This window comes from Doryrhamphus excisus, chromosome 19 (genome assembly GCF_030265055.1).
Source record: "Doryrhamphus excisus isolate RoL2022-K1 chromosome 19, RoL_Dexc_1.0, whole genome shotgun sequence".
In the NCBI taxonomy this organism is placed as follows: domain Eukaryota; kingdom Metazoa; phylum Chordata; class Actinopteri; order Syngnathiformes; family Syngnathidae; genus Doryrhamphus; species Doryrhamphus excisus.
The window spans coordinates 2,998,993-3,020,000 of NC_080484.1; the positions used below are offsets into that span (position 1 = coordinate 2,998,993).

General features: G+C 32.2%; 1 protein-coding gene across 1 annotated transcript in view; it reads right to left on the reverse strand.

Moving 5' to 3' along the window:
- Positions 1 to 2,171: 2,171 nt before the first annotated feature.
- Positions 2,172 to 21,008, reverse strand: part of sptlc1 (serine palmitoyltransferase, long chain base subunit 1) — a 19,605-nt gene continuing 768 nt past the window's right edge. Inside the window, exons 2-15 of the mRNA XM_058057624.1 lie at positions 20,003 to 20,110; positions 18,772 to 18,866; positions 17,242 to 17,335; positions 17,033 to 17,105; positions 15,278 to 15,410; positions 14,912 to 15,041; positions 13,121 to 13,210; positions 11,919 to 12,026; positions 8,559 to 8,654; positions 6,777 to 6,873; positions 6,614 to 6,668; positions 4,520 to 4,637; positions 4,353 to 4,426; positions 2,172 to 2,428 (exon numbers count right to left, since the gene is read on the reverse strand). Coding sequence (XP_057913607.1) covers positions 2,335 to 2,428; positions 4,353 to 4,426; positions 4,520 to 4,637; positions 6,614 to 6,668; positions 6,777 to 6,873; positions 8,559 to 8,654; positions 11,919 to 12,026; positions 13,121 to 13,210; positions 14,912 to 15,041; positions 15,278 to 15,410; positions 17,033 to 17,105; positions 17,242 to 17,335; positions 18,772 to 18,866; positions 20,003 to 20,110 — 1,365 coding nt within the window. The 3' untranslated portion in view covers positions 2,172 to 2,334. The remainder of the gene's footprint in view (positions 2,429 to 4,352; positions 4,427 to 4,519; positions 4,638 to 6,613; positions 6,669 to 6,776; positions 6,874 to 8,558; positions 8,655 to 11,918; positions 12,027 to 13,120; positions 13,211 to 14,911; positions 15,042 to 15,277; positions 15,411 to 17,032; positions 17,106 to 17,241; positions 17,336 to 18,771; positions 18,867 to 20,002; positions 20,111 to 21,008) is intronic.

Consider the following 21,008-nt stretch of genomic DNA (forward strand, 5'->3'; position numbering starts at 1 on the left):
CCCAGCGGAACCGCACCAGAGCCCGCGAACAACAACTCCCTCCCAAAGGGTCCCCGATACCGCAGAAGCAAAATGGCGACATCTACTGGCGAAATACGTGTACTTCGTCTTTGTGGAGCTCGTGGTACTTGTACTTATATGCATGCGGCGCTTGCGCACTTAGGTGCTTGTGTACCGGAGTTAAAAATGCATTTTATTATTTATTTTCTAAATATGTGAATTTATTATTATTTAGTAATTGTGTGAATTTTATTTCAATTACTTATTTATTTTTCTTATTTTGTTTAATCTATTTTCATGGCTTTCCTTGTATGTGCTTTATTTTATCCTTTCACTTCCGCTCCTCCCGGGCTTCCGTAGTTGCACCCAGCTGGCATTGATGAGAGTAAATCCGGTTAAAGAGCTGCAGACAAAATGTGTTGTTTAATATTTGGTCGTGTGTGTTGTGTATATTGTTTTTATGTCGATATATTTGTCATTTCGAGTGGTTTTATCTTATTTTGATGGTTGGTTTTAGTAAAAAGGGCCTCGTTTCATTTACACTTCTGGCGGGATTTGCGTTACACTAGCAAAGGCCCGTCGTGGTTTTTGTTACATTGTGTTATTTATGTTCCGTCTGTGTAGGGTGTAGAAGTGGAGAGGAAAATAACTTTATTTTCATTCTTTTGTTCTTCAGGTATTTTCATTTTTTTAATCATAATACTTTTTGTGCGTCACGTGTCATTAATCACTCCTTCCGCTTCTCTCCCCCACTCTGTTACTTATATTGGCCACTAGTTGGCAGTGTTGTGCAACATTGTAAATATAAAATCTGTTTTTATTACCATTAAAACAAGTACTTCCTCTCTTTGTCCTATAAACAGTACATAGACAAAATGCTGCGTTCTCAGAGCAACTCAATATTAATAATAATATTAATACATATAATTGAATTATATTAATATACATTATATATATAAATATATATATATATATATTTAAAGTTTATATATATATTTTTTTAAGTTCCTTTCTTTCTCTCTCTCTCTCTCTCTCTCTCTCTATATATATATATATATATATATATATACATTGTAAAAAAAAAAAATATATATACATAAACCTAAAAAATACATATATAAACTTGAAAAATATATACATATATATTATATATAAACTTAAAAAAACTTTAAATATTTATACTTTTTTTCAAATAATAATTTCTATTTAATTAAAAAGATATGTATTATATAACATATATAAAAATATTAATTATTATATTATATATATTATTATATTATTATTAATATACATTATATATATTAAAAATTTATATTTTAAGTTTTTAAAGTTTATATATATATATTTTAAAGTTTCTCTCTCTCTCTCTCTCTCTCTCTCTCTCTCTCTCTATATATATATATATATATATATATATATATATATATATATATATATATATATATATATATATATATATATATATATATATATATATATACTTTGAAAAACAAATATATATAATATATATAAGCTTAAAAAAACTTTAATTATTTATACTTTTTGATGTATTTAGGATTGAAATGAAAGCAGGGGGATAAAGGAAGCCCAAACCTTTAATCTGTGGTGTACACACAAGACATCATTAATTCTCATAATTTTCATAACTGCATCCAAGACTGGCATGATGACCAGAGAGCTATGTTCCAATCATAAACTGTATAAGTTCCTAAAATATTGTGACAGGTCAATAACACTCAATAGGTTATTACTTAGGCCTATAAATATATTTTTTTATTATTTAGTTATTATTTATTTATTTTATATGTGCAATATATTTTTGACAATAAATTAAAAAATAATATTTGGAAAAATGAATCATATTTTTAATGACCACTCATGGCCCACCTGCAGTACCACCACAGCCCACCAGGGGGCAGCGGCTCACACTTTGGGAATGACTGATCTATGACAAGTAGACAAGTCTGTCAGGACATTTCCAAAATATCACACTTTCCATAATTGTCCATATTTTCTGTGCCATTTTTCCCATTGGTGGAACTCTTACATTTAACATTGGATATACCACCTGAATTTTTATTTCAAATTGAAAAATCTTGAAAAAAAAATGTCGTCACGGGATGTTCTAAAAATGAATATACTCATTCATGTCAAATAAACATCAGCACCACTTAAGGAATGTTGGATTTTATTACTGACAGTCAACAGTTTGGTGTGTGTAACATTTAAGGACACTTAAATGTAAGAAAAAATAAGAATGAAATGGGAACGGGCAGTGCTCACGATGGCGCTTCCACACGTTCCGCACCTCCAAAGAACGACACATTCATGCGTTCATTGAAGAAGCGCCACAGCTGCCTCCTGGATGCACGACACGGCCTTGTGGATGTCCTCCTCTGTGTGCTCAACGGTCACCACCACACGGATGCTGACGACACAAGACATCACTTACTCACAGTAGACAGTGTGTGTGTGTGTGGGGCTACCTTTTCCACTGCACAGTACCCACTTGGCTCTATTTACTACTCATGCTTTTCCATTGGCAAAACTGGTACTAGTACACACGTACTTTGTTTAATACAGCATTCATACCGAATTCATTCATCCCAGCTGTCTTTGGGCGAGAGGCGGGGTCCACCCTGGACTGGTGGCCAGCCAATCACAGGGCACATATAGACAAACAACCATTCACACTCACATTCATACCTATGGACAATTTGGAGTCGCTAATTAACCTAGCATGTTTTTGGAATGTGGGAGGAAACCGGAGTACCCGGAGAAAACCCACGCATGCACGGGGAGAACATGCAAACTCCACACAGAGATGGCCGAGGGTGGAATTGAACCCTGGTCTCCTCGCTGTGAGGTCTGCGTGCTAACCACTCGACCGCCGTGCCGCCCTTATACTATGCAGTGATATAATATAAATAAATAAAATATAAAAATGAAATTTCTATTTAATTAAAAAGATTATATATATATTACATATATTAAATTATATTAATTTCCATTATTAAAAATGTATATATATATTTAAAGTTTTTAAAGTTTATATATATATATTAAAGTTTCTCTCTCTCTCTACATATATATATATACTTTGAAAAAACAAATATATATAAATAAACCAAAAAAATATATATAACCTTTAAAAAAACTTTAAATATTTATACTTTTTTAATGTATATACCTTTTTATTAATATAATAATAATAATAATACATATAATTTATATTTAATTAAAAAGATATGCATTATATAACATATTAAATTATATTAATATACATTATATATATTAAAAATGTATATATATATATTAAAAGTTTGTAAAGTTTATATTATCTATATATTTTTAAGGTTCTGTTTCTCTCTCTCTATATATATATATATATACTTTGAAAAAACAAATATATATATATATAAACCTAAAAAATATATAAACTTAATATATATATATATATATATATATATATATATATATATATATATATATATATATATATATATATAAAATATATATAAACTTTAAAAGAACTTTAAATATTTATACTTTTTTAATGTATATACCTTTATATACATATAATAATAATAATACATATAATCATTTCTATTTAATTAAAAAGATATGCATTATGTAACATATTAAATTATATTAAGATACATTATATATATTAAAAATGTATATATATATATTTAAAGTTTGTAAAGTTTATATATATATTTTTTAAAGGTTCTGTTTCTCTCTCTCTCTACATATATATATACTTTGAAAAAACAAATATATATATATAAACCTAAAAATATATATAAACTTAAAAAAAATATATATATAAAATATATATAAACTTTAAAAAAAAACTTTAAATATTTATACTTTTTAATTTATATACCTTTATATACATATAATAATAATAATAATACATATAATAATTTCTATTTAATTAAAAAGATATGCATTATATAACATATTAAATTGTATTAATATACATTATATATATTAAAAATGTATATATATATATTTAAAGTTTGTAAAGTTTATATATATATATATTTTTAAAGGTTCTCTCTCTCTCTCTCTCTCTCCGTCTCCCTCTCTCTCTCTCCCTCCCTCCCTCATTTCTATATATATTTATTTCATTTCATTTCATTTCTATTTTCTAATGGTGAATTCCACACAAAGTTGCTAAAAGTGAATGCGATGGAAACCGACTGTGTACTGCATCATGGAAGAATGTGTCGAATGTTACAGTACAAAAATTGGCCTATTTGATTGTGTTATGTACTTTAACAAAATACACAACTGCAACACAAAATAGTACTACTACAGCAGTACCATGGAAAGATGGATCTTACCTGGGTGGAGGAAGATATCGCTCTTCTTTTTCAAGGTAGCGAGCGAGGGTCACCGCCACTTGCCTTTCCATACACTAACACCCAACATATAGAAACTATGTGAACACTGAACACTCAACGTGTGTACATTTTGTATATGTTTTCATTGTGCGATGTATTGAACTCACGTAGTCGACAATGGAGCGCAGAAGCTGCATGTCCGATTCTCGAGAACCGGAACTCCTCTCCAGCTGCAAGTGAAGAGCTGGAGCAAACTGCACTCCCATTAACTTCAGCCCCGGAATTCTGCAGCACGACAAAACACGACAGCTTTTCAGCATCACTGTGCAATTTCCACAGGAACCTCCTTCTATTTGACGGAGTGATTGCTGCTAAAAGTCACAAAAAAAACAAACATCTAAAATGTTTTATGTGCGGGTTATTGTGTGTAGCTGCTCTATAGGAGACAACAACGCGATACAAAAAGTTGAAAAATGAGCATAAGGGACCTTGAACGCTCATTTTAAGTAAATTTTATTAATATTTATTTGTAATAATTTTTTATCGTTTAATTAAGTCATTTGTATTTATTTTTTTAGTTTTATTTAAGTCATTTGTATTTATTTTTTTGTTTTATTTAAGTCATTTTTTTAATGAGCATAAGGGACCTCGTATGTGCATTTTAAGTACATTTTATTCATATTTATAATATTTTTTTACTGTTTTATTAAGTCATTTGTATTTGTTTGTAATTATTTTTTTTTTTTTTTTAGTTTTATTTAAGTCGTTTTTATTTTTTAACAGCGAATTCCTCACAAAGTTGCTAATCAAGAAAGTAGCTTTTTGACCATGTTCTACAAGAACAAACATCTAAAAGGTTTTATGTACGGGTTATTGTGTGTAGCTGCTCTATAGGAGACAACAACGTGATACAAAATGTTGAAAAATGAGCATAAGGGACCTCTTATTTTAAGTAAATTTTATTCATATTTATTTGTAATAATTTTTTACCGTTTTCTTAAGTCATTTGTATTTATTTGTAATTTTTTTTTAGTTTTATTTAAGTCATTTTTATTTTTTAACAGAGAATTCCACACAAAGTTGCTAATCAAGAAAGTTGCTCATTTATGCTCATTTTAAGTAAATTTTATTCATATTTATTTGTAATTATTTTTTACTGTTTTATTAAGTCATTTGTATTTATTTGTAATTTTTTTTAGTTTTATTTAAGTCATTTTTATTTTTTTAACAGCAAATTCCACACAAAGTTGCTAATCAAGAAAGTTGCTCATTTATGCTCATTTTAAGTAAATTTTATTCATATTTATTTGTAATCATTTTTTACCGTTTTATTAAGTCATTTGTATTTATTTGTAAATTTTTTTTTAGGTTTATTTAAGTCATTTTTATTTTTTAACAGAGAATTCCACACAAAGTTGCTAATCAAGAAAGTTGATCATTTATGCTCATTTTAAGTAAATTTAATTCATATTTATTTGTAATAATTTTTTACCGTTTTATTAAGTCATTTGTATTTATTTGTAATTTTTTTTAGTTTTATTTAAGTCATTTTTATTTTTTAACAGAGAATTCCACACAAAGTTGCTAATCAAGAAAGTTGCTCATTTATGCTAATTTTAAGTAAATTTTATTCATATTTATTTGTAATAATTTTTTACCGTTTTATTAAGTCATTTGTATTTATTTGTCATTTTTTTTGTTTTATTTAAGTCATTTTTATTTTTTTAACAGTGAATTCCACACAAAGTTGCTAATCAAGAAAGTAGCTTTTTGACCATGTTCTACAAGAACAAACATCTAAAATGTTTTCTGTGTGGGTTATTGTGTGTAGCTGCTCTATAGGAGACAACAACGCGATACAAAAAGTTGAAAAATGAGCATAAGGGACCTCTTATTTGAAGTACATTTTATTCATATTTATTTGTAATAATTTTTTACCGTTTTATTAAGTCATTTGTATTTATTTGTATTTTTTTTTAGTTTTATTTAAGTCATTTTTATTTTTTAACAGAGAATTCCACACAAAGTTGCTAATCAAGAAAGTTGCTCATTCATGCTAATTTTAAGTAAATTTTATTCATATTTATTTGTAATAATTTTTTACCGTTTTATTAAGTCATTTGTATTTATTTGTAATTATTATTTTAGTTTTATTTAAGTCATTTTTATTTTTTAACAGCAAATTCCACACAAAGTTGCTAATCAAGAAAGTAGCTTTTTGACCATGTTCTACAAGAACCAAGTCAGGGAAGAAAACTTACCCGTTTAATGCTTTGTAAACACGTTTGCATTTGTCCCTCAAAACAACAAAAATGTCTGGAAAAAGAAAACAAAATGGACTTTCAGTCAAAAATCAGAGGAAAAGACGGGACAGCATTATAGATACAGTAATAGGTAAAGATGGGAGAAATCAAAAAATCATACCAGGATTCTCTTGCATGATGTTAAGGGCCTCTATGGCTGCGGCAGCTAGCATGGGAGGCAGCGACGCAGAGAAACAATAGCCTTGGCCTGACAGACGCTGAATTATAAATCATCACATTTCAGGTTAGGAACAACAAATATTCAGCAACGACTTTGGAAGTCCACAAGTTACAACAGTATGATTAGTCATCACAACTCGGATCAGTCCGACACTTGGGACATGCGGGTCTTTGACGAATACATTAGAAGAGAGCAGCACCAGGGGTGTCACAAGGGGGGGGGGCTTAGGCCCCTGGAGATGCAAAGGATATGAATGAATGTAGTAGACATTGAAAAAAATCCAAAAATGAAAAAAATCCAAAAAAACAAATAAGGAACAGGATATAACTTTCCCACTTTTGGACGGATTTAGTAGAGATACTCAATTGTTTTTGGCCACCAAAAAAAGAAAAAAAAAAAGAAAAAAAAATTAAAAAACCTAAAACTGTTTTATGGAAAGCAGGAAGTGAACAAATGTAACAGTTACTGATTGTAAAAGTACCAGATAGAGGGGTAGGATTTAATAAGCTTTGCTTCTTCCTACTCCTTTTGGACATGTGGAACTGGGAACTGATTATGGGATGCACTCAATTGTAATCTGATGCATGTTCAAATGAAATAAAACAGATTTAGTAGAGATATTCCATTGTTTTAGGCCAACAAAAAAAATACATAAAAAAACAAAAAAAAAACCTTAAACTGTATTATGGAAAGCAGGAAGTGAACAAATGAACTGATTATGGGATGCACTCAATTGTAATCTGATGCATGTTCAAACGAAATAAAACCATTACCATTAAATTGACTAAAATACACACAATCTACACAGCAAAACCGCTGCTCAAGCTCTGCAACCATTCTGTCCAGTGGACAGTGATCAATTATATAATAATACATCATATTATATCAACTATCATCAATATTCTTTTATTATATGAAATTTGTCAGATATTTTTTTCATTCCTTCATTCATTTTCTACCGCTTTTCCTCACGAGGGTCACGGGAAGGCTGGAGCCTATCCCAGCCATCTTCGGGCGAGAGGCGAGGTACACCCTGGACTGGTGGCCAGCCAATCACAGGGCACATATAGACAAACAACCATTCACACTCACATTCATACCTATGGACAATTTGGAGTGGCCAATTAACCTAGCATGTTTTTGGAATGTGGGAGGAAACCGGAGTACCCGGAGAAAACCCACGCATGCACGGGGAGAACATGCAAACTCCACACAGAGATAGCCGAGTGTGGAATTGAACCCTGGTCTCCTAGCTGTGAGATCTGTGCGCTAACCACACGACCGCCGTGCCGCCCCTAAACTACACCATATGCTACTAAAATAATATTATTTTCCTCAACCATGTTTTTTCTCAACTCATATTTTGACTTTATTGCTGTAAAATGACATCAGTTTACCCCAATTCTGCTGTTTTTTTCCAACTATTTTGACTTTTTTTTGCAAGTTTTCTTCTCGTCATGATGACTTTATTGCCCTAGTACTTTGACTTTATACTTGTAACATAATTTTTTCCGCAATCAAATTTAGCAACAAATTTATTAACAGTAGGACTTTTTTTTGTTTGTTTTGTTGTTTATTGTATATTTTTAGAATGTGCTGTGAACCAATACCAAAACAGCCACAGGCCAGAATTGGCCTACGGGCTGCGCTTTGGACACCGCTGCTGTAATGACTAGTAATGACTATACATTCTATACATATTAGACATTATTACGTACTTACCTGGTGGTCTATCACAAAAGACCGTCCGCAGCAGAAGCCTCCAATGGAAGCCACAGCGTTCTCCATGTTGGCACTGATCAGGTCAATGTCTTCTATCTGCACCAAAATCACATGAAAGACATGCTAGCATACATGGAATATACAATATAAGTTGAATCATCATGAGATGGAAAAATTGTTTCTAAGTCCTGCATGTGTCATATTTTGCGGCTGCACTCTATTTTTCTAAAATATAACAATTAATAAATCAAAATGTCATTGGCGGAAAACACAAAAAGCATCGAAAATTGTAAATGGTGCCACCAAAGGGAACCAGAGCATCCGGAGCCCAAAACCCAGAGGGAGGCTGATGTCATTGCAACGCCCCAATGAATGTTCCTCAGGTGTGATGCCTTATAGGAAAATGTAAAAATGTTGGGTTTGTTTTTCATTTTAAACGTGTATTGGTACATGTTTGTATATTTCTGAGGTATACCTTTAGATGTCTCATTTGCACATATTTTGTCTTCTATATTTGACAACATAACTGTAATGACTATAGCGGTGTTATTTCATGTCTAAGGGGCTCTAATAATGTTAAATAAATTATTTTGAACAAGGGTCTCAAACACGCGGCCCGCGGGCCAAATGTGGCCCGCATGACACTAGTTTGAGGCCCCCGCCTTGATATGAAAGTTTAATGTTAGTGCGGCCCGCGCAAGTTTGATATGGATGCTGTATGGTATCATGTACCCAGAAAAAATTATTACATTTGATTAATGTTATGTTAAAGGTTAAATAACTGTTAATAGTTATCCTCCCTATCCGTGTGGAAGTGGTAACGTTTTGGCTATTTAAGTTTAAAGGAAATAACTTGAAGGCTACCGTTTAGGTCGCTAGCTCTCTAGTTTGAGAGTTAGCATGTGTCTCAAGACTCTGCAGTTGCGCAATATGTTGTAAATAAAAAGAGTATAAATGTGACTATAGTCGTGTTTTGTCATGTCTACAGGGCTCTAATAATGCTTTGTTCATTTTAATCTGAAAAAAAATCATTTGTCTACCCACCAACTATATGTGGTTTCTTAAGTTTTTGTTATTTGCCGTTTTATTGTTATTATTATATTTATTTATTTATTACTGATTGATTGATTTTCTTTATTCTTGATTTGTTTATTTATTTTTCATCTTATTTTGTGTAGAAAAATAAGAGTAAGATATTTGAGAACAGTGGAATGTAAGTTTATTCATTTTTCTGTTTTTAATAAATGCGTTTTTTTTTTTTTTTTTTTTTTGAAAACCTGATGCGGCCCAGTCTCGCCCAGACCCTAGCTCCAGTGGCCCCCAAGTAAATTGAGTTTGAGACCCCTGATTTAGAAGGTTATAAACAGGTTTTTAGGCAAAAATATTCCATTACGAGTGGAAAGGTGAGTATGGGGGTTATTTCATGTTGAAAAAAATATACATTTGTAAGCTTGTAAACAGGTTTTTTTTTTTGTACAAAAATATGCCATTTATAAATTAGGATTTCTACTTAGTGGAAATTCACTTATCACTATCAGGCCTGGTACCAATTAACTGTGATAAACGAGATATTACTGTACCAAATTCCTGACATTTCAAAGGTTTGATGTTTAATAAAAGCACTACTATGCAGTGTATTTGTATAAAATAGTAGCACAGGCACACGGTAAAGGTTTTGAGAGAGTTTCCATTTCCGTATTTTGTCCATATGGTGCTTTATGCTAGTCCATAAACATAACAACAAAAAGCCAATACAGCATACTCACATCCATGCTCTCCCAAGACGCCAAAAGACATGCTAACTTGCTAATTGGGTAAAATGGTTAAGTTTCATTAACGTTCATGTTAAAGGTTAAATAACTATTAATACTGTTCATTTGAATCTGAAAAAAAAAAATTTCTCCACCCACCAACTATATGTGTTTTTTTTAAGGTGTTCTTATTTGCTGCTTTATTATTATTTTATTTATTTATTACTAATTTTATTAATTTTTTTATGTTATTATTAATTTATTACTAATTTATTTATATTATATTATATACTAATTTATTTATTCATATTATATTTTATGAATATTTTGATTTGTTTATTTATTTTTCATTTAATTTTGTGTAGTGAATAAAAATTAAGATATTTGAGAACAGTGGAATGTTTTATGGAAAACATGGGAAACCGGAACCAAAGCACTGAAAAAGTGTAGGGTGTAGCAGAAGCAAAGGCATATTTATGTTTCTGTTTTTAATAAATGTTTTTTTTTTTTAACCCAATGTGGCCCAGACTCACCCAGACCCTAGCTCCAGTGGCCCCCAAGTAAATTGAGTTTGAGACCCCTGATTTAGAAGGTTATTAACAGGTTTTTAGGCAAAAATATTACGAGTGGAAAGGTGACTATGGGGGTTATTTCATGTTTTAAAAAAAAATATTTGTAAGCTTGTAAACAGGTTTTTTTGTACAAAAATATGCCATTTATAAATTAGGAATTCTACTTAGTGGAAATTCACTTATCACTATCAGGCCTGGTACCAATTAACTGTGATAAACGAGGGATTACTGTACCAAATTCCTGACATTCCTGACATAATACTGTTCATTTGAATCTGAAAAAAAAATCATTTCTCCACCCACCAACTATATGTGGTTTCTTAAGTTGTTCTTATTTGCTGCTTTATTATTTTATTTATTTATTACTAATTTTATTTTAAAAAATTAAATGTTATTACTAATTTATTACAAATTTATTTATATTATATTATATACAAATTTATTTATATTATATTATATACAAATTTATTTATATTATATTATATACAAATTTATTTATTTATATTATATTTTATGAATATTTTGATTTGTTTATTTATTTTTCATTTTATTTTGTGTTTTATAAAAAAAATTAAATGTTATTACTAATTTATTACTAATTTATTTATATTATATTATATACTAATGTATTTATTTATATTATATTATATAATATATGAATATTTTGATTTGTTTATTTATTTTTCATTATATTTTGTGTAGTGAATAAAAATTAAGATATTTGAGAACAGTGGAATGTTTTATGGAAAACATGGAAAACCGGAACCAAAGCACTGAAAAAGTGTAGGGTGTAGCAGAAGCAAAGGGATATTTATTTTTCTGTTTTTAATAAATGCGTTTTTTTTTTTTTACCCAATGCGGCCCAGCCTCACCCAGACCCTAGGTCCTAGTTTGCATTTGATGATGTCACCAGGCTCAGAAATGGTGCCTCAGATCTAATGTTCATCATTGGTGAACATTAGATCTCACATCAATTATATGGTGCCTTATGCTAGTCCATAAACATAACAACAAAAAGACCAATACAGCATACTCACATTCACTCCAAAGTGCTCTGTGACTCCACGGCCATGCTCTCCCAAGACGCCAAAAGACATGCTCTCCTCCAGGAAAATCCGCACCTTGTACTTGTACTTAAGTTTCACCTGGAGACAAAAAAGCCAAAGCCAGATTTCAATGTTTTAACGATAACATTAATGGAATGGAATGGCTTTTATTGTCATTATACAAGATGTACAACGAGATTGGAGATTCTCCTTTCAGTGCAGTAGTCAAGTTAAAAAAAAGTATACAAAAGTAGAGTAAAAAAAAGACAATTTAACAAGATATATACAAGCTATATACAAGATATCCAAAATATACACATAGTATTGCACAGGAGCATATGCAGGAGCAGACATATTGCAGATATATTAATTTTAGTGTAATGATAAATAGTGCAAATAATTATGTGTTTTTTTTTAGCTCAGGGGAAGTGCATCACTGACAGAAAGAAAAGGAGCGCTTGATTTTCTCACCCTAACACACCTCCAGCTGTTGATCGGTTGGTTATCAGAGCTATTTTTAAGGTTTTCATGTTGTGTTTAGGTCTGCATGGTGGTCTAGTGGTTAGCACGCAGACCTCGCAGCTAGGAGACCAGGGTTCGATCCCACCCTCGGCCATCTCTGTGTGGAGTTTGCATGGGTACTCCGGTTTCCTCCCACATTCCAAAAACATGCTAGGTTAATTAGCGACTCCAAATTGTCCATAGGTATGAATGTGAGTGTGAATGGTTGTTTGTCTATATGTGCCCTGTGATTGGCTGGCCACCAGTCCTTGGTGAACCCTGCCTCTTGCCCCAAGACAGCTGGGATAGGCTCCAGCACTCTCGTGAGGAAAAAGCGGTAGAGAATGGATGGATGGATGGATGGATGGACCTCACAGCAAGGAGACCAGGGTTCAATTTCACCCTTGGCCATCTCTGTGTGGAGTTTGCATGTTCTCCCCGTGCATGCGTGGGTTTTCTCCGGGTACTCCGGTTTCCTCCCACATTCCAAAAACATGCTAGGTTAATTAGCGACTCCAAATTGTCCATAGGTATGAATGTGAGTGTGAATGGTTGTTTGTCTATATGTGCCCTGTGATTGGCTGGAAACCAGTCCAGGGTGTACCCCACCTCTCGCCTGAAGACAGCTGGGATAGGCTCCAGCACCCAAGCGGTAGAAAATGAATGAATGAATGAATGAATGTTGTGTTTACCAATTCAGGAAGAGGACAAATGTCAGCAGTGTTGATGTACAGTCCTTCTACTACGATGAACTTGCGAGTCACTCGAGCTTTACGAGGGTTCTGCAACATAAACAGGACAGTATCAGTACCTTTTATGTACATGCAGTAGTACATACATGCATACATCATTCACTCCATTTTCTACCAAAATGCAGCCCGGGTTCCATTTGCAGTTCATGGTTGTTATTTCTTATTGGCCCAAAGCACATTGTAAAAATCTACAATATAACTTAAGAAAAATAATAAGAATAAAGAAAAAAACAACAGCAAAAATGAATATAAAATCAGCAGTAATTTCACAAGAATTCAAAATATTAAAAGAAAAAAGTCAAAAGTTTCCTCACACGTTCCAAAAACATGCATAGTAAGTTAATTGGCGACTAAAAAGTAACGTAAAGGAACTCCTCCCATTCCATGTGGAAGTGGTAAGTTTGTGTAATAATAATAATAATAATAATAATAATAATAATAATAATAATGGTAAAAACAGCATTTAGAAAGTCACAATCAGGTCTTCTATGCTCAAACTATGAAAACACATCATTTATTAACATTGAATCCTACAGTATATTAGGGAAATTAATTTAACGTGGTCGGTTCTAGTCAGGTCTATAAACAAGTAAAGAATGTAAATCATAAAGCAGAGATGCAGGCTATTTTTTTTCTTGAAACTTATACATACTTCTTAGCATATAGTTTAAAATAGTTTATGTCATTTAATTAATTTGTAATTAATTTATTTATAATTTGATTGATTCTTTTTTATTTTATAATTTAAGTAAAACTTTAATTTAAATCATATATATATTTGACAGCTGGGATAGGCTCCAGCACCCCCTGCGGCCCTTGTGAGGATAAGCAGTAGAAAATGAATGAATGAATGACATATATACATATGTACATGGAGTACTTTTACATTTACAGTACATTTAATAAAGTATTTAATTAAATGTAATTAAATTAAATTAATGAAAATTAAATTGCATATTATAAACAAAATATATTTTAATATTTAATTGATTTTCATATATAGAGAATTTATAAATTTAAATGCAATATTATACCACTCTTAAAATAGCTTATATCATTTAATTCATTTGTAATTAATTTATTTATATATATATATATATATATATATATATATATATATATATATATATATATATATATATATATATATATATATATATATATATATATATATATACATATATTTTTTTTTTATAATTTAATTTAAGTAAAACTTTAACTTAAATCAAATATATATTACATTTAATTAAGTATTTTTTATGACCAGTCCAGGGTGTACCCGCCTGGAGACAGCTGGGATAGGCTCCAGCACCCCCCGCACCCCTCGTGAGGATAAGCGGTAGAAAATGGATGAATGAATGATATATACACATATATAAATGGAGTACTTTTCCATTTACAGTACATTTAATAAAATATTAATGTAAATTAATGTTTAATAAATGTAATTAAATTTAATTAAATTAATTAAAATTAAATTCATATTATAAACAAAATATATTTAAATATTTAATTGATTTTCATATATAGAGAATTTATAAATTTTATTTTCTTTTTTTTTAATTTAAAAAAGTTTAAGTTCAATTCAAAATTCAATTGCATCCTTTCATTTGTGACAGTTTGGAAACATCTCTACATCTTGTTGCTTAGGCATGTATACGCACACGCACACGCACACGCACACGCACACGCAGTTTTACTTGAATTACTGTGTTACTCATGCATGGCAACCTTCTGATCTTCCAACTCTTGTTCCTTGAGAAGCTTCTCCAAGTCCTCCATGTCATTGTGCTTGAAGTACTTGATGAAGCTTCGGGATGCTTGAAGGCCTTTTTGGATGGAAAAACACGCCGACTCGTCCCTGAGTACAAATCCAAATATATATAACGTCACACACAAGTGCATAGAGATAGTATGACACTTTTACAGATAAGACTGGGATAGGCTCCAGCAAGTGCATAGAGTGTGTTTGGTAAGTTTCACTGCAACACATGGAGACATGAAAGCGTTGCCATGGAGATAGGATACTGTCAACAGGCCACTGCTGCACAAACATACTCTGTGACTGTTAACATGTATCGTTCACATAGGTCTTACACAAAGATGATGTCTCCCCTCTTCGAGTAAGCGGGGATTGCACTCGCAATGGTGGCAAAGCCATAAGAGTAGATGATGGCTTCTTCGGTTTTCATGAAAGCAGCCAGCCTGCTCTCCAGCTCCAGGTGAACATCTGGAAACAATTCAGAGAAATGAAGGCGTTCTTTGTGTTAAGTTGCTATTTAATATTATTACATTAAATTAAATGTTAATTTAATATGGGCTGCACGGGGAAAGAGTGGTTTCCGCACAGACCTCACAGCTAGGAGACCCCAGTTCAATCCCACCCTCGGCCATCTCTGTGTGGAGTTTGCATGTTCTCCCCGTGCATGCGTGGGTTTTCTCCGGGTACTCCGGTTTCCTCCCACATTCCAAAAACATGCTAGGTTAATTGGCGACTCCAAATTGTCCATAGGTATGAATGTGAGTGTGAATGGTTGTTTGTCTATATGTGCCCTGTGATTGGCTGGCCACCAGTCCAGGATGTACCCCGCCTCTCGCACGAGATGTGTGTTTATGATTTATTAATTGATTTTAAAAATTCTCTCTCTCTACTATAAAAAAATATATATATATTATATATACAAACTTAAAAAAACTTTAAATATTTATACTTTTTTAATATATATACCTTTATATACATATAATAATAATACATATAATAATTTCTAATTAAAAATTATGTATTATATAACATATAATAAATTATATTAATATACATTATATATATTAAAAATGTATATATATATATTTAAAGTTTTTAAAGTTTATATATATTTTAAAGTTTCTCTCTCTCTATATATATATAAATATATATATTATACACACATATATATATACACAGATATATATACACGTATACATATTACATTTACAGTACATTTAATAAAGCATTTAATTAAATATAATTAAATTAAATTAATTAAAATTAAATTGCATATTATACACAAAATATACTTAAATATTTAATTGATTTTCATATATAGAGAATTTATAAATTTAAATGCAATATTATACAATTCTTAAAATAGTTTATATCATTTAATTAATTTGTAATTCATTTATTTATAATTTGATTGATTATTTTTTCATTTTATTTTATAATTTAATTTAAGTAAAACTTTAATTTAAATCAAATATATATTACATTTAATTAAATATTTTTTATGACCAGTCCAGGGTGTACCCTGCCTCTCGCCCGGAGACAGCTGGGATAGGCTCCAGCACCCCTCGTGAGGATAAGCGGTATAAAATGAATGAATGAATGAATAATTAAAATTAAATTGCATATTATACACAAAATATATTTAAATATTGAATAGATTTTCATATATAGAGACTTTATAAATTTAAATGCAGTATTATACCATTCTTAAAATAGTTTATATCATTTAATTAATTTGTAATTAATTTATTTATAATTTGATTGATTATTTTTTTTATTTTATTTTATAATTAAATTTAAGGAAGACTTTAATTTAAATCAAATGGTGGAAGAAAAGGGTCTTTTGAATGGTAAGTTTAGCTTCCAAGTCCTGGCAGATGGCTCTGTCAACAAGACCCAAGTGATTTACCTGCAGGCATAGCCGAGGACAGCTGTTTGGCGGGCTAGTGTCAATGTGACAAAGGCGGAAGTGAGTGACTACACACACACCGCGCTCAATGAGATGGTAGTAAAGGCTTGCGAGGGAATTTATGAGCGTTATTATTAGCATGTATTAGCGATTGTGCTTGAAGTGCCCAAATATCTCCTACCAAAAGTTCCATAGAAGCCCCGCGGACCACATGTTCCAACACCGTATTTCTTCAGTGACGACAGAGCCTTTTGCTGCAGTAAGAAAAAATACTGTATCATTACTTTGACAATGTGAACATTGTTTTTATAAACAGGAAAGATGCTAAAATTATTTTTTTTTTTAAAACTACATCAGAACATGTGAATGTACAGTATTTCAAATACTGACCTTTACTCGTTCATTATCCAGGAGACCCAGGAAGTTAAACGATGCAAAGTTAATGCACTCTTTTCCATTGATTATCATTTTGTGGCTGGGAGGTCTGGAATTGAAAGCAGACATCAAACCAGAATTTCCTGGCATAGCATCAAATTATTAAGATCATACATTGACTGATTGTGTTCAATTTACAGCTGCAATTAGTAGTGATAGCGTTTTGATACAAAAAATACATTTTTATCCCTTTTTGTACTTGTACTGTATTGATTTTATTGAAAGTGAAGTAGAGTTTATATATGAAATGTATGTGGTGCAGCTAGACGACGTGCTTCATTTCCTGCTGTGCAAAGCTACAAGGTAGAACCGTATCAAAAAAAAAAATAACAGCAGCTTCTAAAAATAATACAACAAATACATGGAGAATCAAATAAATCATTCACAATTCAACTCAACATGGCAAAAAAAAATCAATAGTTGTGTTGATAGTTTAAATATTTCAATCAGAGAGAGCGAGAGAGAGATAGAGAGAGATAGCGAGAGATAGCAAGAAATAGAGAGAGATAGCGAGCTAGATAGCGAGCTAGATAGCGAGCTAGATAGAGAGCCGGCTAGATAGCTAGCTAGATATAGCCGGCTAGAGAGCTAGCTAGATTGAGAGCCAGCTAGAGAGCTAGCTAGATTGAGAGCCAGCTAGAGAGCTAGCTAGCTAGCTAGATAGCTAGCTAGATAGCGAGCTAGATAGATAGCTAGCTAGCTAGCTAGATAGCGAGCTAGATAGATAGCTAGATAGCGAGCCAGAGAGCCAGCTACATAGCCAGCTAGATAGCTAGATAGACAGCCAGCTAGAGAGCTAGCTAGATAGAGCCAGCTAAAGAGCTAGCTAGATAGAGAGCCAGCTAGAGAGCTAGCTAGCTAGAGAGCCAGCTAGATAGCTAGATAGATAGCTAGATAACTAGAAAGCTACCTAGCTAGCTAGATAGCTAGCTAGATAGCGAGCTAGATAGCTAGATAGATAGCGAGCCAGAGAGCCAGCTACATAGCCAGCTACAGAGCCAGCTAGATAGCTAGCTAGATAGAGAGCCAGCTAGATAGCTAGCTAGATAGAGAGCCAGCTAGATAGCTAGCTAGATAGAGCCAGCTAGATAGCTAGCTAGATAGAGAGCCAGCTAGAGAGCTAGCTAGCTAGGTAGCTAGCTAGATAGCTAGCTAGATATAATATCACAGCAGTGAAATTGCCAACGAAATGTTGCTGCCTGGCTCTCGCATAATAATAAATAATAATAATAATAATAATGTGGAGAATAAATAGATGACATCAAATATGAACAATGTACAGCGTAAACAGTAATTTGTATAAATAATTTAGAATAAATAATAATAATTTAAAGTTTTGGTTGTGCGTGTGGGCAGATTTGTACACTTCATTTTATTTTTTATGTATTTTTTTAATGAAATTATTGTTTTAATATATATGGTTTTTAAATTGAACAGATTAAAAATGTAATAATTTGTCAGTGTGAGACCTCAAAGTGTGTTTACCCTGTGATGACATCATAGGGCATGGACGTAGAATCTCCGGAAAGGGTTGGAGCGAGAGGTTCTGGCTGCCATTCCTCAATAAGATCCTCCTTTTCCTGGAAGAGTACAATATCCAAATATGTTACCAATATCTGATACAGTAATATTGTTCAGTACTTCATTACTGATACCAACGTACGCTGCAGCTATACGATATGAACAGATATCTCATTTTTATGCCAGACTTCCGCAGTTAGATTGTAGCTTGAGTCTTATTCCATTGTTTACACTCGGGAGCAGCTGTTAGCTTGGAGCACCCCTTTGCTACGCCGAGCAATTGGAGACCCCCGTGGCGATACGGAGGAGGAGAGGCTGCATAGCGGGAGTGAACAGCGAAAAAAGACTGTATAAAGGTTTCTGTATAAAGACGGTATCAACCACGTTTACCGTATGTCATAATGGGGAACGTGAGATAGAAGAGCTAACGTCGCTAATAACCCGGCAATATTTTTTTTCCCATATTTCTTTAAAGACAATATACTATTTTATTTCAGCAGCTATTGTTCTATAACATTGTTTACATTTTAATAAAACTCTGCATGCATTTTTGGCTTTGACTTTTGGCTCAACCAGGGGTGGGCAAACTACGGCCCGGGGGCCACATGCGGCACACCAAGCCTTTGAATCCGGCCCGCCAGTTGCTTTCTAAGTAGTTAAACTTTTCAACTTTGTAGTTTGATGTGGTCTGATGTTTAAAGTGCTCCTGAAATAAATTACATAAGAAGATATAGCTAATAGCATGACACTTTTACAGATAAGACAACTGGGATAGGCTCCAGCACCCCCGTGACCCTCGTGAGGATAAGCTGCAGAAAATAAATGAATGAATTAGACAAATAATACAAGGTAGACTGTTAGAATTATAAGCGTAAAATAGAAAAACTGTAAAAAAAAAAGCCCTCCCGCAACCGACTTAAATAGGTTGCAGTCATTTGATAAACACAGAATAGTCGGGGGCTGCAAACCACACCGCGTTCGATTCCACCCTCTGACATCTCTATGTGTTTGCATGCTCTCCCTGTGCGTGGTTTTCTCCGGGTACTCCGGTTTACTCCCACATTCCAAAAACATGCATGTTAAGGTTAATGGGCCACTCCAAATTGTGAGGATAAGCGGTAGAAAATGAATGAATGAATGAATGAATAGTAGGGAAACACTCCCACACACACACACACACACAAAGCATTGTTACCTTCTCCGTGAGTTTATTTGTCTCGTGTAGTCTGTAGGTTTTAGAGAAGAGAAGTCTGATGATCCATAAAATGAGGATTCCTTCCAAAATGAGGTGATATGACGGGGCCTAAAGAAGACAGGCATTTTATAATTGTTTATATTATTTATAATTATTAATATAAAAAAGTGATTGTCAATAAGACTACAGACTGTATTCACACTTGTTTGCTACTCTGGTTACTACTCTGGAGCAAAAAAAATGCACATTTCCCATATTTGATAAGGTTTGTTTAACATTTACACTGACATTTGTTTTTCTAGCTGATCATATCATCAACATAAAATAATAGAATCTACATACAGTAGATCAGTGTTTTTCAACCTTTTTTGAGTCACGGCACGTTTTTTTTACATTGGAAAAATTTTGCGGCACACCAATAACCAACATTATTTGCTTCTTTCAGGTTTTTTCCTGATTACGGACTCGCCACAGCAGATCCTTTTGATCCGCATACTAATTTAACCAACAATATTACAAAATGTCACCACTACCTCTCACGTGCATCACTAAGTCTATTAGAGGAACGAGGCAATCAGCTACGTGTTGCCACACGGACGAATATTACATTGCTCTGCCAGTCTTTACACCAATGACAATGACACAATATCTGCAGAAAATTATTAATACATGTTAATTAAAAAAAAGTGATATTGAATAATTCCTCAGGGCACACCTGAGGATTTCTCGCGGCACAGTTGTTGAAAATCACTGCAGTAGATGACCCGATAAGGATAAATTAAATCGTAAGACAGATGTAAACATCAAAAAGGGCTTGTCTAAATTACATCAAATATATTAGATAAAAACATAGAGTAATTTTAGGGCTTTCGTTGTCTTTGTTCATAATTTTACAGCATTAACTTTTTTTGAATACAAAGCTTTTTTGAATACACTAGTGTAAATACGGAAGTACAAGACTGACGGAAGCCGAGAAGGAATTGTTCAAACAGTCGAAGCAGCGCTT